At 37.5% G+C, this 25,936-nt stretch overlaps 1 protein-coding gene across 2 annotated transcripts; it reads left to right on the forward strand.

Moving 5' to 3' along the window:
* Positions 1-110: 110 nt before the first annotated feature.
* TMEM59 (transmembrane protein 59) lies at positions 111-25,759 on the forward strand. Of its 2 annotated transcripts, none has more exons than XM_007471157.1 (8): positions 111-422; positions 5,580-5,685; positions 7,200-7,294; positions 9,904-10,056; positions 11,652-11,733; positions 12,608-12,689; positions 15,284-15,392; positions 25,121-25,759. In XM_007471157.1, exons 1-8 carry the CDS (start codon positions 228-230, stop codon positions 25,274-25,276), a joined length of 978 nt encoding a protein of 325 aa, XP_007471219.1. In that variant the 5' UTR covers positions 111-227; the 3' UTR covers positions 25,277-25,759. The 2 variants fall into 2 exon arrangements, with proteins under 2 accessions (XP_007471219.1, XP_007471218.1); XM_007471156.1 differs by having other exon boundaries at positions 221-422; positions 12,605-12,689; positions 25,121-25,756.
* Positions 25,760-25,936: the final 177 nt, after the last annotated feature.

Raw genomic sequence — 25,936 nt, forward strand, 5'->3', positions numbered from 1 at the left:
CTAGTTCTCGCGATGCTTGGACCCACTTCCTTTCGCCAATCTAGAAGTTCGTAGACCTAGAGGTGGGGCGAGAGGCGGCAGTTTCGGGCGGGTCAGGGCGGAGCTGAGCGGACGGCAAAGGCGGAAGCAGCGGCTCGCGGGACTGGGAAGGGGCTGGTCCCAGAAGGAGGAGGAAACCTGAAAAGAAAACAGCAACAAGCTGAGGTGCTGTGACAGAGGCAAACAAGATGGCGGCGCCGAAGGGGAGCCTCTGGGTCGGGGCCCAACTGGGGCTCTCGCCGCTGCTGCTGCTGCTGCTGACTATGGCCCTGACCGGAGGCTCGGGGACCGCTTCGGCTGAAGCTTTTGACTCGGTCTTGGGTGATACGGCGTCTTGTCACCGGGCCTGTCAGTTGACCTACCCCTTGCACACCTACCCCAAGGTAGGGCCCGTCCAAACCGGGCTACAACCCTTCCGTGGCCTCCCATCTCTCCGCTCTCCCGTACCTCTGTCGGCTCTGGAAGCCTGACTGTTGAATCCACCCTTCAACCGCTGTCTCCCATCTGTGTAGCTTCTGTTTTCTTCCCCTAATCTTACCCGCACCGCGCTTCCGCTGTAATTACCGGAAGTTTGTGCCGCACCTACCCTGTAATAGGTTGGGGACACAAAAATAAGAAAGACACGACCCCTTTCTTCTGGGGCCTTGCGGGGCAGCAGGGGAGACGAACACTCGGAGGGGGAGGAGTATCCAGATGATTAATGCGGGGTCCTCACCTTCCAGGGACGGCGGGGGAAGGGGGGCAGTTGCAGATACGCCAGCCCACAAAATGTTAACTCTTAACCCCTGTTACCTGAGCGCCTCTCTGGGCTGGGACCCTGCAGTCTGTTCCTGGAGTCAAACAAGTAGACAATTCCACCATAGTATGAAATACATCAAGGAGTTGGGAGACGCTTAGGAAGGGCTTTCCGCCTAACTGTACAAGGCGCTCACACTGGGACTGGAATGGCTTAGAGAAAAAGCAGTTAGGTTGCTGCATTCAGAGAACTTACCATTCAGTGCAGCAGAAGACAGAGGGAATAAGTGGAGCGGGAAAGAAATGAGACTGCCATTAGTAGGGGGATCACAACTTATGGACAGAGTGACCCTTCCTCCCCTCCTTGTCCGCCCGCAGGTGCTGCCTTTCCTTTAATTCCATTCCACTAATCGAGTTGTTTTGCAGCTTCTAAAGAACTGTTGACTCAACATCCTAAATTGCGTGGTGACTCCCCCACCCTTCCAAATATATAATTTGGGTATATCATCCTCCCTCCCCCGCCTTTCTTTATGAGAGCTTTTGCTGGTCTTTTTGCCCTTGCTTTTCCTTCATCTTCCCTATGCTGTATGCTTAACTGTGTGGCTAGCCCTCTTTGCTCTCTCAAACTACAAAGTGACAGGTTTAGGATGTTCCTTATTGGCAAGTGCTTTCAGGCTTTTGAAATTCTTAAGTTCTAAATGCTGTCACTGCCTGTATGTTTGTTTACTGCTGGATTTTACATTGCTTGAGGATTATCAGTTTTCAAGAATAAGTGTGGGAGAGGGGATTATCAAATTTTCAGTCAGAGACAAATATAGCAGTCAAGAGAGAGAAATGAGGAATTCTGACTTCCAGACATTCAAATCCATGTGTACTGCTCCTGGATACATTATTTTTTTCTCTTCTTATAAACCTCTCATAAGTAAGAGGATTGTATGAGGAAACTAATATTGATTTGTCCTGGAATTGGGCAGAGACTTGTTTTGTATCTTTCTAGTGTTTGGATGTGTTGGTTGTTTTGTTTTGGTTTTTTCTGAGATTTTCCTAGCAAAGTTGTAGTTATTTGAATACATATGCTGCAAGAATAAACAATTCAAAAGGATAAACATTTCTGGAACCTCTAGGTATTTTTATAATATCCACTACTTTCTAACAATTGATGTGATATCTAAGTGTTTTTTACTTATTCAGTAAAGCTCTTCTCCCCAGGAACTCTAAATCATCTGGCTCCCTGTGTGTCCTGGCCTTAAAATTTATTAACTGTTTACTCTCTGTTAGCCAGTGTGATGGGAGATTTACCTCCATAATCCCCAATTCTCACCCTGCAAAGTTGGGTTTTACAATTGAGGGAATCGAGGCTCTGAAAGGTTCAGTGACTTGCCCAAGGTCACATAGCCAGGAAGTAGTGGAGTAATAGGAATTCAGTCCTAAAACTGGCTGTATTATGCTGCCTTCTATTAATAAAGTTATATTATTACTATTTTATTTACTTATTTCACTGATGTCTGTCAGTCCTCCTTCAAATTATTGTGCTTTACAGTTCAGGAAAAAGCAGTGTGTGTTATAAGAAATTAGATGAATTTACAAGGTCCTGTAGCCTCTCTTGTTCTGGTATTTGTGACTGGCAGATAGAACTCTCATTTTAATGACTGTTTTTCAGAATTAATTATTCGTTGCAAGAAAGTAGGATCCTTTACTTGTTTGTAAGTAGATACTTAAAATTATTATATTTTACCCTTTAACTTTCTTCAAAAGTATAATTGCTTAACTTGTCTGGGTCCAAATGCAGGAGACATAAGTCATGTTAATAACAAAGATAATTATAGAGCTAGCCTGGTCATTTTTTAACAGTGTGTGGGCTCTGGAACCATACAAACCTGGGTTCCATTCCCAGCTTCACTTTTTTTAAAATAAATTGATTGATTTTTGGCTGAGTTGGGTCTTTGTTGCTGCACGTGGGCCTTCTCCAGTTGTGGCTAGCAGAGATCACACTTCCTTGTGGTGCGCGGGCTTCTCATTGCGGTGGCTTCTCTTGTTGCGGAGCACGGGGTCTAGGCCTGCAGGCTTCCATAGTTGTGGCACATGGGCTTAGTTGCTCCGTGGCATGTGGGATCTTCCCGGACCAGGGCTCGAACCTGTGTCCCCTGTATTAGCAGGCGGACTCCCAACCACTGTGCCACTAGCGAAGACCCCCAGCTTCACCTTTACTATCTGTGCATCCTTGCTGATTACTTAACTTATCATGACTTCATTTTGTCAACTATTAAAACAAAACAAAACAAAAAACACCACCTCACACCTTGCAGAGCAAGTGTGAGGATTAAAGATAGTATACATGGCACTCTTAGCACAGTGCCTAACACATGGCAATAGATAGTTATTTCCTTTGCCCAATGTCATAAAACCAATTTGGTACATACAGTATATTAGTAATGCTGAATAAGAGGGAGAATAGTTAGCCTGACTTAGCTCAGGATAAGAATATGCATGTAAAATCTATAGATAGTAGGGTTCCTTCTTTAAGGAGGATTCATTAAGTTTCCTTCTAATTATTTAGCTGGTATTCAGTTTGGTGGGGAGCACCATTTCCTTGTGCTCTAAATTAGGAAAGGTCTATTTTATATAAGCTTGCCAGTCACTTTGGATACATAGGGCATGAAATATTATCTAGAACATGAAACACTTACTTGGAATAAGGTTATGATTTTTAATAGCTACCAATTGAGTGCCTGCTCTGTGTCAGGTATCCTATGATACATTAAGTGTTAGCACCATGCCTGGCACATTATGGGTGCTCATGAAATATATTATTAATGTTATATCTACTTATTAGTATAGCATAATATTAATGATGTTGTAGATATAAGATAATATATAAATAAAATAATAAAGTATAAAATAAAATCCTCATCATATTTCAAGATTGGCATATGAGTATTGTCACTGTTTTACAACTAAGGAGTTGAGGCTGAGAGAGATTAAGTCCCTTGCCCAAGGTTGTACAGAATAAGTGGTGAGGCTGAGCTTCTAACCAGGCCTAATTCCTGAACCTAGGCTCTTTCACCATGCTACAGTCTCTTCTGAAAATGGTACTGGAGGGCTTATTGGATTGGTTTAACAAATGAAAACATATCTGAAAATGAAATGGTATGCAGTATAGCTCATACTAATGAGCTCATGCTTCTCCTATGCAATATAAGGAAATATGTGGTGCTCCAAAGGCGTAAGAGAATTCTTCCACTGTTTTACAAAGCCTGCAAAAGCTACTCAGGTATGAAATTTATTTTAATTGCTAACTCTTTCAATTTCACCGTAACAATAAATGCAGCTAGAACTGAAGTCCAAAAATGCACTACCTTCAAAGTTGTGTAATAAAACTTGTTTAATATTAGACTGCAACCATCTCCTCTTAATGGATTGTTGCTGCTACCTAAATTTTACTAATCCTGCTGGCAAGAAATGCATACCTTTGTATTCCGTTGGTTGCTAACTGGTATATGCACATGCTGTTTCCTTCCTTATTAGGTGCCTGCCAGTTTGTACACAGTGAACTACACAGTAAGTTGAGGGGGCTCCCCCACATGTACTGGTTTGTTTCAAATACTATACATTTAATCAAAGAAAAGCCTGTTGAAGACGTTGTCATTAGTCTTATTAAGCAGTTCACATTTTCCAGCGATGAAGAGTCTTTCCTATCTTGAGCTCTCACACATATACAATGATGCTTATAACTGTTGTTTTCTATTTTTAAAGCCAATTATTATGATTAACACTACTACCATTTATTGAGCACCTTCAATGTCCCAGGCACTGCACTAGGAATAGCAGTCTTCCAGCATTATTGAGGGGTTTGGAGATAATTTATAGTTTTTATTTCCTTTTTGAGATTTAGATAGGTAAAGTAACTTGTACACACTGACCTAAAAGGTTTTATTCCAAGTCTGGCTGATTCCAGTGGCCTTTCCCATATGTCATCTGTTGGCATTGTTTGTGTTCTCAGTTCAGGTAAACCAAGTTTAAAAAAATCCTTTCACTTAAGCATTTTTTTAGATGTATTCCTCACTTTGTGGGGGCCTTTATGGCACTATTTGCCATGTGAAGCTAGTCGTGATACTTTTCCTGATAAGCCTGATGATTTGTATAAATATTTATGTGGCAGAAGTACACCATTGGTCCCTAAAGTACTTGTTTACTCATTTATACCTCTATTAAAGTTCTGATTATGTCACTGTTATTTTTATTTTCAACTTTTTCCCCCAAAATATGACTATGGAATATGGGAAAAGGGTGATGTTTTTAACCCACTAGGTTTGTTTCTTGGATATCACTTTTATTATTTATTTGTTAGTTTATTTATTTATTTTGGATGTCACTGTTAAAATAAGGAACTAAGGGCTTCCCTGGTGGTTCAGTGGTTGAGAGTCCGCCTGCCGATGCAGGGGATACGGGTTCGTGCCCCGGTCCGGGAAGATCCCACATGCCACGGAGCAGCTAGGCCCGTGAGCCATGGACACTGAGTCTGTGCATCCAGAGCCTGTTGCTCCGCAGCGGGAGAGGCCACAACAGTGAGAGGCCCACGTACCGCAAAAAATAAAAAAATAAAAAAAATAAGGAACTAAAACTTCTTTGTATGGCAAAGGTCTTGGTATTACCTGGCTCCTGTCATTTTTCTTTCAGTCATAAATCTTTTGTTGGACAATTATAATAAACCCTATTAACTTTGCTTTCTTTTTGACCTTTTTTTTTTTCCCCCTGAAGGAAAAATGCTAGTTTTTGGTAATCCTCCCTGTTCTTGAACTCCCTAGGAAGAGGAGTTGTACGCATGTCAGAGAGGTTGCAGGCTGTTTTCAATTTGTCAATTTGTGGATGATGGAATTGATTTAAATCGGACCAAATTGGAATGTGAATCTGGTAAGATGCTATGCTAATGACATCAGCAGTATATAACATTGGTGTTTTCTTTGAGTTGTGTTATGCTTTTTATGTGTTTTCCTCAGAAAATGACAGGCATACTGTTTAAACTGTTCATCCAGCATACTTTAATTATTATGAAGTTAAACTTTTAGTAGATACTGCTAGAAATTTCATGGGCTTTAAATTTCATCTATTTATTGAGACTGTTTATTTTATGTTGTGGATAGGACACCTTTGTTTAAGTAACCATTTGGTTTATACAAATGTAATAGTAATTACCCTTCTCATAATTCATCACTACCTTTTCAATGGATGGTATAATTTTCCTAAGCCTTTCATTCATAGGCTAGTTGACTTAGCTCCAAGTTTTTTACTGAATCAGGCCTTTGACTCAGTATTTAATAGTGTATTCTTTGTGGGTCATGCCAATAAAAGAAGTAACCAGAGTTTTATCATCTCTTAAACCACTATTCTTACCTTTTGCCAAAAGTGATGTGTTTAATAAAATAAACCTGTAATCTGGTTTGACAAAAATGACATTTAGCTTTTTAAAGAACTGTAATGGAATTTTCTCCATTCATTACCTTACACTGTTTATTCAGTGTAGCAGGAGGTACCTTTCTCCCTATCACTATGCCAGTACTCACATTTAGCCTCTGTTATATCATAAACTTTTTTTATGGCTCAGTCTCCTAAATGGCCATCTTTATATGTGCATAATGAGGTTCAGTTTATTATCTAGCACCTTTGGGAAGTATATTACAAATGCATGACTGGGTGGAAAGAAAAATAAAATTGTTATAGTGGTAAAGTGCTATATCACAAGAAAGAAATGGCTCTAGTGAACTAAATGAAGAGAGTATATATGGTAGAGACTCATTCCAACTTTAGAATCCTGCTGTAGAACATTTTCTAAGTTCAGTTTTCTCAGAATTTAGGATGTTAGACTGATTGCTCTGTTTTATTTTTCCTTGCCATGTGAATATCCTTGCTTCTCAACTAAGTGATTCAGTTCCTAACAGTAATATCATATATTTGTGTAAATTACTAAAGTATATTATTTTGTTCAACCCCATGAAATAGGTGGTGGTAGTTTAGTTTTAGACATATCGAAATCAATAGAGAGGTTAAACAGCTCCACCTAGGTCACATACACAGCCAACAAGTGGTGAAGCCAGAATTTCAGGATGCCAGTTCAGTGTTTTTTCCACTATGCAGACCTTAGCTGTGAGGATCACCTCATATGAATGTCATCATGTAGCCAGAGCCTGAGTATGTAATTAATAGATTTATACCTGGAAGATCTGACTTGTGGGAGGCAGAAGATATGGGGTTTTATTAAAAGAATACATTTGCTGCTGTTACCAAATGTGGAAATTCATATTGATGAAATACTTTTTAAGTATAATAAATTTCTTTATAAAATTTCTTTATAAGATGCCAATGTTCTCTCCCTTTTCTTTCTCTCCTTCTCTTTTTTTTCTTGTAATTTGACTGTTTTTCTCTTCCAGCATGTACAGAAGCATATTCCCAATCTGATGAGCAATATGCTTGTCACCTTGGTTGCCAGAATCAGCTGCCATTCGCTGAATTGAGACAAGAACAAGTACGAAACAATTCTGCCTTTCAGAAATGCCTGCTTAGATCGCACTTTGTATTGAAATGTATATTGCCCACATGATCCTATTTTAGTATTATATTTTATAATTAGTCTTCAGCAAACAAGTTATAGGTTTGCAAATAGAAAAGTCAATTGATTTAATTACTTTTGTATAATGCTTTACTGTTAAGAGGTATGTTCACACCTATAATCTCATTTTGGTTTTTTTTCTAGGTCCAGTGACAATATTATCCCCATTTTGCATATGAAAAAACTGAGGCTCAGAAAAATTGAGAGTTCCTTTTTTTCATCCCATCTGCTATTGCCTTAACTCAAATCATCATTATTTCTCATCTGTATTACTAAATTAACTTCCAATCTATTTTCCCACTTCAGCCCCCTCTAGTCCATCCTTTAGTCTGTGTCCAGATATTTATTTTCTGTGTCCAGATATTTATTTTCTGTGTCCAGATATTTATTTTCTAAATGGAAATCTCATCATGTCATTCTCCTATCTTATATACTTCAGTAGCTCCCCATTACATACAGGTTTAAGTCCAAACTACTTATCACAGCCTGGCTCCAGATTACCTCTTCTATATCATCTCTTATAATTCCCCACCCCTCATACTCTATCCAAACATACTGGGAAAAATTTTTTAATTTTATTAACTCTGCATAAGAAGTACAGCCACATGGTACAAAACTCAAAAGGTTAAAAAAAAAAATGTTGACCCATATTACTCCTGCACTACATGATCTGCAGTTGGTTGAATTCTCAGATGCAGAATCGCGGATATGGGGAGCCAACAATAATTTGTGTATATACACAGATTTCGGCCCCCCTAACGCCTGCATTGTTCAAGGATCAGCTGTATAGTGAAAAATCTCCTACTCCTGTATCTCTTAGCCACTCCATTTTGCTCCATTAATGTAGCCAGGGTTACCAATGCAGAGGTAATTTATATATATACAAGAATACATGTATTCTTTCTTTTCTAAAATATAAGTAATAAATAAAGAATGTCTACTCACTTTTTTTCACTGCATACATGTTTCATTATATGGATGTATCATTTATTTAGGCGGTCCTTTATTTGTGGACATGTAGGTTTCTAATTTTTTTAATTTATAAATGATGTTGCATATTTTTCACATTTATATCTATAGAATAAAATCACAGGAGTAGAATTGCTGAGTTAAGAGGTATATGCATTTTTAATTTTGAGAAATAGAGCAAAATTGCCCTCCATGGAATTTGTATCAGATTTTAAAATTGACATATAATTCATTCTATAAAATTCACCCTTCTAAAGTATTTGGTGCAGTAGTTTTTAGTATATTCACAAACTGTGCAACCATCATTGCTACCTAATTCCAGAACATTTTCATCATCAAAAAAAGAAATCTCATACCCATTAGCAGTCACTCTCCTTTCCTCCTCCTCCCAGTCCTTGGCAATGTACAACTTTTATTACAGTTTTAATTTGTGTTTCTCTTATGAGTAACTTTAAAAAGAATTTCTAATTTTTAAGACCCATATTTATTTCCTTTTCTCTTAATTATGTACATACTGAACAGTCCTTAATGTTTGTAATATGACATTATTTCTTGCCTCTGTCCCTTCTACTCCCCATCTGCTCAGTGAATCCTCTTGACTCAGGGCAGGTGTCATGTCCTTTGCGAAGCCTTCTTAACCACCTCTGACCCCAGTTTGGGTTATGTGCCTTTGCGCATACGCGTGTTTCACCCTGTGTTTCACCTCTGTCCTATACAGATTGAACACAGATATACAGTGATAAATAAACACACATGGTTTAAAAATCTTAAAATTTATAATCTTAACGAATGCTTGTTTAGTGAACTAATCAATGAATGATTTCACAGCTATTAAGTGGGAAAATTGGATCATGAATACAGATCTTCTGATTCTAAAAACTCTTCTCTCTTAATACCCCATACTGCCTCTCTTTTGGAATATAGCAGAACCAAAGCTATCCCTAGAGTTCAGCAAGTTGTATCCCACACTTGTGCTCTAGAGGGGCCCACTGCTGCTAAATAAGTCAATAAGTCAGAATTGGAGGGGAGGTGATACCAATTAATGTAAAAATCTCATCAGTAGCTTACTGTATATAGTCAGCCCATAAATACTTCCCTCACTCTGCCCTGTTATCAGATACCTTACATTTTATGCATATATTCTTTCTTTTTCCATTGGTGTTCATTATAGCATGGTTTATTTTACATGAAAGCATTAAAGATGAGAATAGTATGATTTGTCCCTTCCCCTTCTACCTCTTGAGGACTTGCTAATCCTTATGTAATCAAATCTTAAGATTCTCCACATATCTGGATCTAATTCAAAAGCCTGTTATTTTGATAGAGGTGACAGGTAGCTTAAAGTGTGTTTGTTCGCAAATTAAAGGATCCTGGGATTTTAAGCTTCTCATAGTTAATTTGCATAGGTAATGAAGAGTTTACTCTAATGTTGATGACCATGGTAGAATCACTTAATGGTTTATACTCTGTCCCAATAAGGATTTGATTATGTTGCTTTCTTGAATATACATATATAAAAAAATAATATATTTCTCATGGTTTAATTTTTTTTTAAGCTCATGTCCCTGATGCCAAAAATGCATCTACTCTTCCCTCTAACTCTGGTAAGGTCATTCTGGAGTGATATGATGGACTCTGCACAGAGCTTCATAACCTCTTCGTGGACTTTTTATCTTCAAGCTGATGATGGAAAAATAGTTATATTCCAGGTGATGACTGTGCTTCATAGATTCATTTAAATACCAACAGTAGTAATGTATATGTCTTAAATGAATGTCTTAGTATAGAGCCATGTACTTAGTCCCTTACAAATATTTATCATCAAATAATAATTACTTACTAACCTACATTAAAACATTGGGCATCAGGACCCAATTTGACTTACCCCTCCCTCTGCCCATTGGAAACCTATTTAAAGCCTGTTGTTCCTTATCTTATAAGAACTCTGAATCTGCTAAATTTTAGAGTGGTTAAATTGATAAAAATGAAACCTCTAGATATGAAACATAAGAAAAATTAATGTAGTTTGAATATAAATAATGGTGTGTATTTATATCACATATGGATATTAGGGAAAATCAATAGAACATAATTTTTAGTTGTTAATAGTGCTTTTTCTCATAACTCTTATAAGAGAGTTTGTTGAAGAAGCATATTGCCTTCTAGAGAGGTAACTTTTCTCCTACCTCATTATTTACCATGTGATATGATAATAATAGCTGCTGTCTTTGAAGGTTCATGTGTACTAGGCATTTACATATATTATCTCAAATCTTCAAACAACTTCATGAGGTTGTATTATCACTACTTTATTGATGAGGAAACTGTGAGTCTAACTTATTTAAGGTCACGCTGCCAGTATAACAGAATTAGGCTTCAAACCTGGGTTACTTTAGCTCCAAGGCTCATATACCACCCTACCATGTTGTCTTCCTTTTAATTTGGTTGTTAAATTCCTCAAACTTACCAGCCGACAAATTATGTTGTGATGCTTTCTCTCAAGTAATAATTAAAGTAAACCTTTTAATTATTATTGCCAATTGAGTGGCTTATTATAGGCTAGTCTGTGATTTTTAGCATCGTCCTGAGTCTTGGGTACCCTGTACTTAATTTGGTAATATGTAAAACACAGAAGGAGTTTTCTCTCTTTAAGTTCATGAATAAGTTCTGTGTCTGAAAGCTACTTAAGTTAAAGCTTAAGTTGACTCTCAGAGTGGAGTCCTCCTTCATTCCTGATTAGATGTGAGATTACCTCTGTTCCTCTCTTTATGTCAACTTAAGTGTGATGGAGAAAACGCCACTCCAGAGAATCAGTGCTACATAGGAGATGTAAAGTATGGAGCACTGAGCTATAATTTATGAATTACTCATACTTAGGGAAGAATGGAATGTTTCAGATGAGAAAGAATAGAGATAATATGTGTTTAACCAGAAATTTTGGCAGTCTGCTAAATTATTCCTGATCAACCAGAATTAGAACTCAGTTTTGCATGATATGATACTTAATGTACTATGTTGTAATTTGTCCCTCTTTTTTTAAATTTTTTCTTTTTTTACGTTGTCAGGCTAAACTGACTAAATTCTTGATGATGCTAGAAGTCTATTTCTTTGCAAGGCACTGGATCTAATGTTTAGCAAGTGCAATTAAAATATATTGTGGTTAACATGTTTTATTTTTTATACCATACTTCTGTTACTTTTTCTCAATTTGAATCTTTGTAGAGATGATATGTTTTAGAACTTCCTACTGAGAAAAGCTTAAGAAGAAGTACAAATGACTTAATTGCTTTCATTATCATTTTAGTCTAAGCCAGAGATCCAGTATGCACCACAGTTGGAGCAGGAGCCGACAAATTTGAAAGAACCGTCACTAAGCAAAATGTCCTGTAAGTTTTATTTTAAGTAGCTTGGGATTAAAAACATTAACAGTCAAATCTGGTGGTGTTAGAATTGGTTGTATGATTGTTTTTACACTAATGGAAGGTGAATAAATAATTTTTAAAACTGGTTCTCAAACTTTAATATGCATTAAGATCTGTAGAGTTTGTTAAAGCAATTTCTAAGCCCCACCTCCAAAGTTTCCAATTTACTAAACCTGGGATAGGACATGAGAATTTGCGTTTCTCACAAATTCCCGGATTCTGTTGTGGCTGGTCTGGGGACCACACTTTAGAATCACTATTCTAAAAACATTTAGTTTGCTTTGAAGGATGTTTTGAGTATGAACTAATGAGAGATTCTGGTATCTCCCAACAAACTAACCAACTAGTGAAACTACCCTGAAAATACGTTTTTATTCTATTTTTATTTCTATGCTAGAAGTGAATTTAAACTTATAGGAATAGAAAACATCAGGCTAAAACTGCTTACCTTTTAAAATGTGCTAGCTCATACCTTATTTTAGATACTGATTTTATTAACTTTTTAATTATTTTGGTGGGTGGATAATGACAGCACATAACATAAGGCCATCTTTATATTTGAACAAACCAAATTCTATTATTACATTCAGAAATATAATTAAATAGAAAGCATCAATGTCAATAAAAATTTGAAAGTAAAATAGGAAATTCATAATGTTGTATAATATCCAGTTGATTTTTAATGTGCCAGAGGAACTTGTATTCACTATAAAATATGTCAGATTACATTTACAAAAGCAGCTGGATATCTGTACAGTGTGTATATCTAGAAGCAGTCATTTGAGACGAGCTTTTGGAATATAGGATATCATAAACTTGTACCTTATTATTTCAGCAGATCTTCAAATGAGAAGTTCACAAGCACATAGGAACTATCTTGAAGATGGAGAACGTGATGGTTTTTTAAGATGTCTCTCTCTGTATGTATTCATCTTCACTTATGCATATAGGAGATAAAATCTGGCTTGTATCAGAGAGATGCAGTCCTTTTTATTATTTTAAAGTTATATTAGCTGCTCAAGAGTAGGAAACTTTTTTTTACCTTTTACCTTTTCCCTACCAAATTCAAAGTTGTACTTTTGGATATTTTAGTTTGTTTAAAAGGTGATTCTCATACTACTTGAATCAAACCCAAGCGGGTAGTTTTTTCCACAGCACAAAAGCATCCTTGTTCTTATTGGGAGTCTTTGATTTATGTTATGATATGTGCTTCTTCAGACATCTCAGTTAAGCTTTAATTTAATATTTATTGAAAAAAATTCACATATGAGTAGACCCACACAGTTCAAATCCATGTTGTTCAAGGGTCAACGGTATTTACATAGCATTTACATTTTATTAGATATTATAAGCAATCTAGAGATGATTTAAAGTATACAGGAAGATATGCATAGGTTATATGCAAGTACTACACCACTTTATATAAGGGAATTGAGCACCCTCAGATTTTGGTATGGGAGGGGGCAGCAGTCCTGGGACCAGTGCCCTGGGGATACCAAGGGATGACTGTGTGTCTAAATGGTTTGGGGGTTGGATTTTTGTTTTTATCTATATGGCCACACAGGAGGCTAGGGGAGGTAGATAAGGGCTACAGATAAAGGAGGGCTTTGTGTTCTATACTGAGTGTCATCTCCATGCCAAGGATTATTTTTTTTTTTTTAATTATTTATTTGACTGTGTTGGGTCTTAGTTGCGGTGTGGGCTTCTCTCTAGTTGTGGCGCATGGGCTCTAGAGCACGAAGGCTTAGTTGCCCCTCAGCGTGTGGGATCTTAGTTCCCTGACCAGGGATTGACCCCGCATCCCCTGCATTGGAACGTGGATTCTTAACCACTTGACCACCAGGGGAGTACCCATGCCAAGGATTCTTAAGGGTAACAAAGGAAAGTAGGCAGGCGAGGGTAATTGTTACCTTGTGCCCTCCTGGGAAGGAATATCAGGCCTTCTGAGGGTGAGGAGGGTTTTATCAAAGGATGCATGCTTCTTCTCCTCCAAGGAGTTGTGATATGAACCTTCTCCCTGCAACCACCCCCCACCCCTAGCCAAAAAAAAGGAGAGAGAGAAAGAGACAGTAGGCCATAGCACTTGGTGATAATTATCTACTCTGTGTCAGATACCAGACCAAGCACTTGAGTAGAGAGGTGAACAAGTGTGTATATACTCTAGTGGACTGTTCTGTCTCAAGTGTAACACTTCAGTAGCCCACGCTACATGCTTCCTGTAATTTCTTAGAGTAGAAATAGTTTCTTGAGAGGTTTTATCAGATATCAGTAGGGTTATATTAGAACCTAAAAATGAATACTTTTTACTGAATAAACTCTTTAAAGACTGGGTAAGAAAATGAGAATTAAAATTTTCCCTTCCTTTCATTGCTAAACTTGCTTTTGACCTTGTACAGAAAAAAAGACAATTTTTCTCTCAGTATTTTGGATTTTTGTTGCAGTTTGTTAAGTTTTATGAAACCTAAATAATTATCTAATCTTAAGTTACAGTTTATTCTTTTTTTTTTTGGCCACAACACGCGGCTTGCCGGATCTTAGTTCCCCAACCAGGGATTGAACCTGGGGACCCGGCAGTGAGAACACTAAGTCCTAACCACTGGACTGCCAGGGAATTCCCTACAGTTTATCCTTAATACTGCATTACCTAGCATCCTATTGATGCCTTATTGCCTTTTAACATTTTGTCATGTTTTATGTTATTCTTTTAAATTTAACATTTTAAAAATAGCTTCACTTGTTCTTTAAATCTTAATCTATAGTTTAGTAAACAATAGGGCACTTATGGAAAAAACTCCAGTTGCTGATTCTTGTAACCGGCCTTCTACCCTAAGATATTTTAATCATAAGAAAAATATAACTATCTCTTTTTAAGATATGTGCTAACGGAGACAGAATGCTTCATAATAGATATGCTCTTGTAAGTTGAAATTCAAGTAAATTGTGCTAAGTTAAATATTTGAAATGTAGTAGAGAAGCTAACTTCTGGAAGCCTGTTGTGAATCCATTTATAAAACAAATGATCATTTCATAATTTACCTATTCTGTACCTTAATTCTTTGGAATATTGGGTTTTCTTAAAGCAAGTATTATCTTAATACCTTGCAAAATAATATATGACATTTGTGCAGCACTGTACAGTTTATAGGACACTTTGATTTGCCTTATCTCATTTAGTAATTTAAAAATACCCTTAACAGTAATTTGCTTTAATTTCATATATTTAGCAGAAAGCCAGTATGTCTGATTTTTTGATTGATAAAAGTAACATAGCCATGTTATAGAAACTGGAGTAATGGAGGAAAGGACATCATATCACCCTAATATAATAGCTATTATAATATTTTCTACTCAAGTATGTTTTTTAAAATAGTTTTAAAGGTAGTACACATAAAGTTTTAATTATATTATTAAATAAGTACACAAGATTGATTGCCTGTAATTGTTAAGAGCCTCCTATTTTTTATATTATGCAATTTTAACATAACTAATTGTTGATTTTTTCCCCCCCCCCCAGTAACTCCGGGTGGATTTTAACCATGACTCTTGTCCTCTCCGTGATGGTATTGCTCTGGATTTGTTGTGCAACCGTTGCTACAGCTGTGGAGCAGTATGTTCCCTCTGAGGTAAATTTAATTCTAACTCTTAGGCCTTTTGAAGACTGAGCCATATGATTTACTTTTTTTAATGCCTTATTGGATTAGCTAGAAACGCAAAGCCTTTCTACTAATAGAATGAGAGATTTGGTGGTTTTAATCACACGCCGAGATTGGCACACATGAGAATTACAGATTCTCAGCACAACAATCACTTTCCAATTTTCTGTGGTGCTAACTACCATAATGACCAGTGTATGCTGGCTGGTTTGAGTACAGTGTCTCTCTTCTCCCTATATCTTTGAGACTGAAAAAAACCCAGTGACATCAGTTTCTAAGGTGATATATAAGAAAGAAGACTTGTAGAACTACTTAAAATTTTAAATTTAACATTGCCACAAATGTTAAGGAATAATTGCTGCTTTAGAAGTAGCAAGGATAGAGCTTTTGATTTTGAGTAGTGTGTTCTGGTATACCCTGAGAGAGATGGAAAACTGTCTTGACTTTCTTGGTAATTAAAATTTAACTGGCCCGGGCTTCCCTGGTGGTGCAGTGGTTGAGAATCTGCCTGCCAATGCAGGGGACACGGGTTCGAGCCCTGGTCTGGGAAGATCCCACATGCTGTGGAGCAGCTGGGCCCGTGAGCCACAACTACTGAGCCTGCGCGTCTGAAGCCTGTGCTCCGCAACAAGAGAGGCTGCGATAGTGAGAGGCCCGCACACTGCGATGAAGAGTGGCCCCTGCTTGCCTCAACTACAGAAAGCCCTCACACAGAAATGAAGACCCAACACAGCCAAAAATAAATATAAAAATAAAATTTAAAAAAAAATTTAACTGGCTCAAGAAACATACTGTTAAGGTAAAGGATTTTTGTTTCAGAAAAAATGTCTGATTTCAGTATGGTATTGGCACAAAAACAGAAATATCGATCAGTGGAACAGGATAGAAAGCCCAGAGATAAACCCATGCACATATGGTCACCTTATTTTTGATAAAGAAGGCAAGAATATACAATGGAGAAAAGACAGCTTCTTCAATAAGTGGTACTGGGAAAATAAGTGGTACTGGACAGCTACATGTAAAAGAATAAAATTGGAACACTCCCTAACACATACACAAAAATAAATTCAAAATGGATTAAAGACCTAAATGTAAGGCCAGACACTATAAACTCTTAGAGGAAAACATAAGCAGAACACTCTATGACGTAAATCACAGCAAGATCCTTTTTGACCCACCTCCTAGAGGAATGGAAATAAAAACAAAAATAAACAAATGGAACTTAATGAAACTTAAAAGCTTTTGCACAGCAAAGGAAACCATAAACAAGATGAGAAGACAACCCTCAGAATGGGAGAAAATATTTGCAAATGAAGCAACTGACAAAGGATTAATCTCCAGAATTTACAAGCAGCTCATGCAGCTCAATATCAAAAAACAAACAACCCAATCCAAAAATGAGCGGAAGACCTAAATAGACATTTCTCCAGAGAAGATATACAGATTGCCAACAAACACATGAAAGAATGCTCAACATCACTAATCATTAGAGAAATGCAAATCAAAACTACAATGAGGCATCACCTCACACCAGGCAGATTGGCCATCATCAAAATATCTACAAACAATAAATTCTGGAGAGGGTGTGGAGAATAGGGAACCCTCTTGCACTGTTGGTGGGAATGTAAATTGATACAGCCACTATGGAGAACAGTATGGAGGTTCCTTAAAGAACTAAAAATAGAACTACCATATGACCCAGCAATCCCACTACTGGGCATATACCCTGAGAAAACCATAATTCGAAAAGAGTCATGTACCACAATGTTCATTGCAGCTCTATTTACAATAGCCAGGAAATGGAAGCAGTCTAAGTGTCCATCAACAGATGAATGGATAAAGAAGATGTGGCACATATATACAATGGAATATTACTCAGCCATAAAAAGAAACGAAATTGAGTTATTTGTAGTGAGGTGGATGGACCTACAGTCTGTCATACGGAGTGAAGTAAGTCAGAAAGAGAAAAACAAATACTGTATGCTAACACATATATATGGAATCTAAAAAAAAAAAAGGTTCTGAAGAACCTAGGGGCAGGACAGGAATAAAGACGCAGACGTAGAGAATGGGCTTGAGGACATGAGGAGTGGGAAGGGTAAGATGGGACGAAGTGAGAGAGTGGCATGGACATATATACACTACCAAACGTAAAATAGATAGCTAGTGGGAAGCAGCTGCATAGCACAGGGAAATCAGCTCAGTGCTTTGGGACCACCTAGAGAGGTGAGATAGGGAGGGTGGGAGGGAGGCGTTGTGGGGATATATGTATGTGTATAGCTGATTCACTGTTATAAAGCAGAAACACCATTGTAAAGCAGTTATACTCCAATAAAGATGTTTAAATAAATAAATAAATAGAAATAAATAAAAACAATGACTTTTGAGCTCTTAAAAAAAAGTCTAATTTGATGATTCAACTTAGCTTTCAAGGAAGGAAAAGTATTTATATAACTAAACATAAGATAATAAATTCTATTGACATCAGATCCAACTGAAATAAACTTTAGTTCTCATATGCTTCCAGAATGCAATAGAAAAAGAGAGAAAAGAAGAAAGGAGGGAAATTTGAAGAATGGTATGGATGGGCAGAGACAGGAGGGTGGACAATATTCCCAGGTACAGACAAGAATAAGCTACTATCAGGGAAGGACTGTAAGCAGCTGACTTGATTAAAAGAACTTAAATTAGGAAATTAAGCCAAATGAATAAAGTTAGACAGGATTGGGAAGAACGTTGAATTGTGGAAGTGTTAGACAATGGGTAAATTTCTGTAGAACTCATCTGTTTATGATATGATCTGAACATCCTCTTGTTAATTACCTATTTGTGTTCTTGTTTAGTTCTGATATCCATATTTTAATCATTTTATTGTTCCTGATAAAGTTGAAATTACACATCTTACATAGGATTGCCTTTGCCTATTACTTGCTTTTGAACTGCCCCATGCACTCTAAATCCTCATGGCAACAAAGCTACAAACGCAGAGTAGTAAATCTTTATTGACACTGTGGTACTTTATTCCTTCCATTAGCACAATTCATTCTCTTTACTTCTAGGATGCCCCTTGTAAAAGAAAGATACGCGTAGAGATTGGTGTGGTTATTTCCTGGAAGGATTGAATTACTGGCCTAAGGTGGAATTTACCTTGATAAAATCACCACTACCGGGCTTCTGGTTCCCAGGACTACTGACTAATGTTGAGCATTTTCTGCTGGACACCATTCTAAGCATTTTATATGAATTAGCTCATTTAGTCCTTTCAGTAACTCTGAGATGGCTGCTATTATTATTCTCTTTTCCAGATATGAAAACTGAAAGAGAGAATGTATTATTGCCCCAGTGTCACGTAACTAGTAAGTGGTAGAACCAGAATTTAAACCCAGGTCATCTGACTCCAAAGCCAGTACCCTTAAGTTTTTTTAGTTAACCTGGAGTCATCACTAGGGAAGTTGATTATGTTACTTATATCAGGAGCGCATCTTCTGTGTAAACCTCTTTTGACACTAGGAAGTTGAACACCACTGGGACCACATGTTTCATGTTTTTGACCCAGGATGCTCAAACTCTCTTACTGAAACAGTTCTTAGATGGACATTTCATAGTTTTTCCTCTCTTATCTCCTTACTTGACTTATGGAATTGATCTCCTCTTCTGGTGTTGTTTAGACATAACAGTGCTTCACATTGTGTTTTTGGTTACATCTTCCAGACCTGGGGATCTGTCCCTCCCTTTCAGAATACTCTTGGTCTTTTTCTTCCTTTTAGATGTTGTCTCTGCTGTGATAAATTTTGTCTTGATTGTATAGCTTTAATTCTGTGAGAAGTTCTTTCCCCTTATTTCCAAGTTGTTTGTAGAACGCCTCGTTGTTCCCACATATGCCCAGGCCCCTGGATCATAAAGCCTAAAGCATCAGAACCACACGTGGAGTCCTGTTGGCAGCTATTACATTCCCTCCTGATATCTGCATATGGGTGTCACTTTCTTTCCCCTCTCTAGAACTCTTCTTCCTGTCCTTAACAGTCAAAAGTATGGTGACACCCTCAAAGAGCCTATGCTTTCCTAAGATACATCTTCTAGAAAAATATATCGAAAACACTCATTTGAATTCACTGCTTTTAGGCTTTACTTTGTATCTGAAACCACACTTTAGCTAAGTAATAATGTTTTTTCAACTGTATTTTTTTTTTTTTTTTTTTTTTTTGCGGTATGCGGGCCTCTCACTGTTATGGCCTCTCCTGCTGCGGAGCACAGGCTCCGGACACGCAGGCTCAGCGGCCATGGCTCACGGGCCCAGCTGCTCCACGGCATGTGGGATCTTCCCAGACCGGGACACGAACCCGTGTCCCCTTCATTGGCAGGTGGACTCTCAACCACTGCGCCACCAGGGAAGCCCTCAACTGTATTTTTAATTATAAAAATTCTATATACTTGGTATAGAATTTATAAAGTTATATATAAAGAAGCAGGAAAAAAATCACTCATCCAGAACTATTTCATATTGCCATTTTAGTGGATTTCTTTTCACAATTGAAAACTGTATAGGACTTCCCTGGCGGTGCAGTGGTTAAGAATCCGCCTGCCAATGCAGGGAACATGGGTTCAAGCCCTGGTCTGGCAAGATCCCACAAGCCGTGGATCAACTAAGCCCGTGCGCCGCAACTGCTGAGCCTGCGCTCTAGAGCCCGCGAGCCACAACTGCTGAGCCCGTGAGCCACAACTGCTGAGCCTGTGAGCCACAACTACTGAGCCTGCGTGCCTAGAGCCCACGCTCCGCAACAAGAGAAGCCACCACAGTGAGAAGCCCGTGCACCACAATGAAGAGTAGCCCCCGCTCGCCGCAACCAGAGAAAGCCTGTGCACAGCAAGAAAGACCCAACACAGCCAAAAATAAACAAATAAATAAATTAAATATATATATTAAAAAAAAACTGTATTAACTGGGACTTCCCTGGCCATCCAGTGGTTAAGAGTCCATGCTTCCATTGCAGGGGGTGTGGGGTCAGTCCCTCATAGAGGAACTAAGATCCTGCGTGCCTCACAGCGCAGCCAAAACGAAAAGGAGAAAAAACAAGCTGTGTAAACTATTTCAATATTAATGTTTTGTTTCTTACTGTAAAATATAGCAGTGTAAATACTCCTTCCCTGGTATTTTCTCCTTTATTTATTGTAAAAGTAGCTGAGAATTTAGCATTAGGAAAGTTATTCAGATTTTCTTAATCAAAAACCACCTATTTTAAACTTTACTTTCATAAAACCTTTTCATTGATTTTATTATTGGAACATAAGTTACTTCTGACCCCTCTCCATAGTAACATGAGACTCCATGTTAAGTAATACAAGCAATTAGCAATGTTATTTATATTTTGTTATATTATTTATATATATAATCCTATGTGTTTATAGGAAATCATAGACCTGCTGAGAGAATGTTTCTCTTCAGTATGGACCTGGTGTCTTGAGCTCAAACATGAAATATAAAAAGCTTCCTTTTCAGTCACTACAAATAAAGCTTAAAATGGTGCTAATAAGGGCCAGGAATGTGGTCTTGGAAACTTATGAGCAGCTTTATTTTTTTATTTAGGAAAGTTCTGTAATAATTTATCCTTAGCCTGTTTTGTATATAGTAGGTACTCATCGTAATGCCAGAAAGAGTTGGCATTTGTTGATCTTAAAGCAGTATCATTTTGAGTGACTTACAAAGATTTTGATCCTTTTTTCTCCGCTGTTTTTCCCTGTTCTTTCACATTTATTATGTTGTTTTTTTGAAACTTCATGAAATAATGCTTTTCTCTTGTTGAGCTGTCTATTTAAGATAATAAAGAGTTGTCATTCATAGTGGTCCTTGTCAGGCAGGTCAAACCTGTCTTATAAAAACAGGGTTCAGCAATATTGGATATTCCTTTCTAGAGACCAGGCAGCCTCAGAAAATTGCCAAAGCAACAAATAATAATATAACTGCTGCCTCAGTGTTATCTCATTATCTGTTTGCATCCTTTTTTCTTATTTGTCAAGACCATGATCATCTGATTTCAAATGGTTAGTTAAGAAAGGTTTTAGAAGATTTCAAATAACATTCATGTTAGTAAATCACAGACACTTATGGATAACATATTATGTGCTAGGCCCTGTTCAAGAGATTAGAGGTACAATGAAGAATAACATGAAGGTGGAACAAAGTTAAATGTTCAAGGCTGCAACGACTCAAGAAATAGGGTGGGGGCTTCCCTTATGGCGCAGGGTTAAGAATCTGCCTGCCAATGCAGGGGACACAGGTTCGATCCCTGGTCAGGGAAGATCCCACATGCTGTGGAGCAGCTAAGGCCAAGAACCACAACTACTGAGCCTGCGCTCTAAAGCCCATGAGCCACAGCTACTGAAGCCCACGTGCCTAGAGTCCGTGCTCTGCAACAAGAGAAGCCATGACAATGAGAAGCCCGTGCACCGAAACGGAAGAGTAGCCCCCGCTCACCGCAACTAGTTAAAGCCCACGTGCAGCAACAAAGACCCAATGCAGCGAAAAATAAATTAATTTTTTTAAAAAGTAGGGTGAAACATGTCTTAAACTATAATAAACATTATTTGTCTAAAAAAAAAAAAAGACCAAGAATCTTGCTGTTTAGAAGCTTTAAGTCTCAAGAGAGACAATCAGAAAACGATGTAAATGCCATAGCTTTTTTTTTTTTTTTTCCTTGCGTTATGCGGGCCTCTCACTGTTGTGGCCTCTCCCATTTGCGGAGCACAGGCTCCGGACGCGCAGGCTCAGCGGCCATGGCTCACGGGCCCAGCCGCTCCGCGGCATGTGGGATCCTCCCGAAACGGGGCACGAACCCGCGTCTCCTGCATCGGCAGGCGGACTCTCAAGCACTGCGCCACCAGGGAAGCCCAATGCCATAGCTTTTTAATCTAAATTCTGTTAAGAAAGTGAGTTTTAGAAAAGATTTATGTACATCTAAGATTGCATGACTGGTTAGTGGCAAAGGCAGGCCTAAAGCCCAAATACATACTGATTGAGTTTATTTTTAACTTTTAGAAGTAATATGTGTGACATAAAATTGACTTCCTCTTCCTCACTTCTCAGATAAACCAGTCAGTAGTTTTAAAAAATTTTTCCAAGCAGTTGCCATTTAAAAATTTTATCTTTTATTTCTTGTTTTATCAATTTTAGACATTATCTGATGTCCTCCTACTAAAGGATGAGTTTAGTTCCCTTATACTGTCTCTCACTTCCATCTCTTCAGTTGCTGGGTTTTGGTTTTTTTATATAAATTTATTTCTTTTATTTATTTATTTTTTGGCTGCATTGGGTCTTCATTGCTATGCGCGGACTTTCTCTCATTGAGGTGAGCAGGGGCTACTCTTCGTTGTGGTGCACGGGCTTCTCATTGGGGTGGCTTCTCATTGCAGAGCACAGGCTCTAGGCACACGGGCTTCAGTAGTTGTGGCACATGGGCTCAGTAGTTGTGGCTCGCGGGCTCTAGAGCACAGGCTCAGTAGTTGTGGTGCATGGGCTTAGTTGCTCTGCGGCATGTGGGATCTTCCTGGACCAGGGTTTGAACCTGTGTCCTCTGCATTGGCAGGCAGATTCTTAACCACTGAGCCACGAGGGAAGCCCCCAGTTGCTGGTTTTTATAATGTATATTATTATTTTATATACTTTTAGTGAGTGCTTTACAGATTTCTGTTGACTCCTCATTACTGCCTTTCCTCTCCCTTTTTATACTGTCTCAATTTTCATTAATATGATCATTGACAATAAAATATACTCATTTTTCTGTATATATACTTTCATAGGTTGATCTGAAAAATTAAAATCCACTAGGCAGCATTTACAATATTATGATTATATAAATATTCAAAGTAGAACACTGCTTCTATTAGAACACTGGCAAATATAAACCTGAATTACTTAAAAGTGTTCCCAGGAGAATCTTCCATATATCTCTGCTTAATGGAACCCATTTTTGTTTTTTTCTGGCTTCCCATTTTCTAAGTCATCTCAGTTGCTACTGTTTCTTGTATGTTATTTTCTTTCTTGATTTCCTCTTTACTTTTGCTGGACCTCCTTAAGTAATTTTTTTCATAAAGGATACTTGAGCAATAAACTTCCCAAGGTAACACTTTTGAAAATACCTCTATTGTACCCTTGTATTTGATTAGTAATTTGAGAATACAGAGTAGCCACAGAATCACTAAACATACTGGTTAGAGGTTATCCATATGCTCCCATCCATTTCCCTGCACGAATTTTACTCTTTCTCCCTGATCTTCTAGATAGCTTCTTTCATATAGATGTTTGAAATCATTTAAACAGTTCCTGGTCGCTGTTTCAAGGTTTTTAAATGTTAAATAGAGTTGTGAAAGTTTTTCTTTCATTGTGCCCCAGAGCAAATTATCACATGTTAATTTGGGTTTTAAGGAGGCCTTAGTGTATCAGATCCATGTCCAAATCCATCAACCACTGAATTTGTCTTGAAAATATTCTCTTACTGGCAAAGTGGCAGGTACTGGGCCACCTCCTTGGTGCAGGATAGTTATTGCCTTGAAACAGTAGACAGCAGACCACATCTGAAATGTGTTCAAGTAAGCAGCCATCATGACAATCACTTTTAGAACAATTTTATCACCCCAAAAAGGAAACTCATACTAGTAGTTACTCCCCATTTCCTCCCAGGCATCTTCACCAGCCATAGACGACCAATATGTGTGGTCTCCTGTGACTGGCCTCTTTCACTTAGCATAATGTTTTCAAGGTTCATCCATGTTGTAGCATGTATTGGTATTGTAGATACTTAAACTTTTGAAGGTGCTCTTTATTCAGCATCTTCTAAAAGCACATTTCCAACATCAGGTACTTATGTGTCGGTCTGTCTTTTTAGTATAGTCAGTTGCCCTGTCAATAATGTCAGCACTTCAGTTTTTAACTTACAGAATCAGAGATTTATTGTCATATGCATTAACAACAAAATCTATCCCATATGTTAGTAAAAACTTTTCTCTTTTTTCCTTTAGGAGATAGACCTATATCTAAATAGACCTACTCTCAAAAGATATTAGACATTTCCATTATACTTCAGTGAATTTTATGACATTTGCACTGATTCTGTGTTATGCTTTCATTCTTTGGTTTTAGTATCTATCTTCTTGGATATGTTAGTAATAATTTGAGCTTTTATATGTTTATGAAGACCTTTCTATCAGTGTTAAAGTATTTCATGTACATTCTTTGTTCTACTCACAGCCTTTTAAAATAGTACATACCATTTTCCATATATGTTAATTTAGAACATTTAGTAGCAGAGAAACTTAACCCCAAATCATTTGACCACTTGGTTGGAGAGCTAAGATCTTAAAGGAATTGATCACTTAAGGCATCAAACATCCAGAATCCATGCTCTTGTATGACCACACTTACTCCATTTAAACCTGAGCAATTTTTCTTGATGCTCAGTTGTTAACTTCTAAGTATTTTAAGTCAGTACATGTGGAAAAGTTTTCTTTGGCCATCCACTGGGAACTGAATCACATATCTGTAACACTTTGAGTAAAAGCATTCTTGAGGACGTTTATAGAAATTTTTTTTTTTTTTTTTTTTTTTTTTTTACCAAATACCCACAGATTAAATTGCTATTTGAAGACTTACTTGGAGAGGTTCCTAATTATCCAAATTGCTAATGTTCATTGATTGTTTTTTGCAGAAGCTGAGTATCTATGGTGACTTGGAATTCGTGAATGAACAAAAGCTAAACAGATATCCAGCTTCTTCTCTTGTGGTTGTTAGATCTAAAGGTGAAGATCATGAAGAAGCAGGGCCTCTACCTGCAAAAGTGAATCTTGCTCATTCAGAAATTTAAGCTTTTTTTTTTTTTAAGAAAAATGTATAGACATCTAAATTTCCATTCCTCATAGTGCTGTTTAAAATGGTTTCATTGCCTATAGGACTTAAAAATCACTATTAAATGCAAATAAAGTTACCGAAATCTGTGACGACTGTATTTGCTGTAATTTTACCTGTAATTTTTTTCTAGTAATTTAAGAGATGGATATTTGGGATTGTATTTTTATTTTACTAATATCTGTGCTATTTTAATTATTATTTGCATTGTTTTTGTTTGTTTCCTTTCTTAGCCAAATTCTGTGAGCTGATCATTGTTCTTCCCCACCTCCTACCATGTCAGTCACCTTAGTTAATAAGTTGAATACTCAGTAGGATATGACACTCCTGCTCAGCAATGGCCCACAATCTGTAATTTGAAATTTAGTAGAAAATGCCCTTTAATACACTACATTTTCAGTTGTATTGAACTGAAATCATTAAAATTTTATTTGAATAATTATGTGCTGAAATTTGAGTTAATATACTAATTTTCCAGATCTCCCCTTTCACCCCTACCCAACCCAGAAAATAATGAGGAAATGTTCTATGTCTGCTTATTGCTATATGATGATCAGGGAGCAAATTAAAGCAAAAATGATTCACAAATGCATTTTATGTTATTTTGCATAGGCTATAG

The sequence above is a fragment of the Lipotes vexillifer genome, unplaced genomic scaffold (assembly GCF_000442215.2).
Source record: "Lipotes vexillifer unplaced genomic scaffold, Lipotes_vexillifer_v1.1 scaffold1003, whole genome shotgun sequence".
Taxonomy (NCBI): domain Eukaryota; kingdom Metazoa; phylum Chordata; class Mammalia; order Artiodactyla; family Lipotidae; genus Lipotes; species Lipotes vexillifer.

Excerpts from the sequence above, each read along its gene's own strand:
- TMEM59 (XM_007471156.1), top strand. The coding sequence starts at position 228 with ATGGCGGCGCCGAAGGGGAGCCTCTGGGTCGGGGCCCAACTGGGGCTC. Across the intron at positions 7,295-9,903 it reads CTGAATTGAGACAAGAACAA|CTCATGTCCCTGATGCCAAA; the intron begins GTACGAAACAAT and ends TTTTTTTTTAAG. Across the intron at positions 11,734-12,604 it reads GTCACTAAGCAAAATGTCCT|CAGATCTTCAAATGAGAAGT; the intron begins GTAAGTTTTATT and ends TTATTATTTCAG.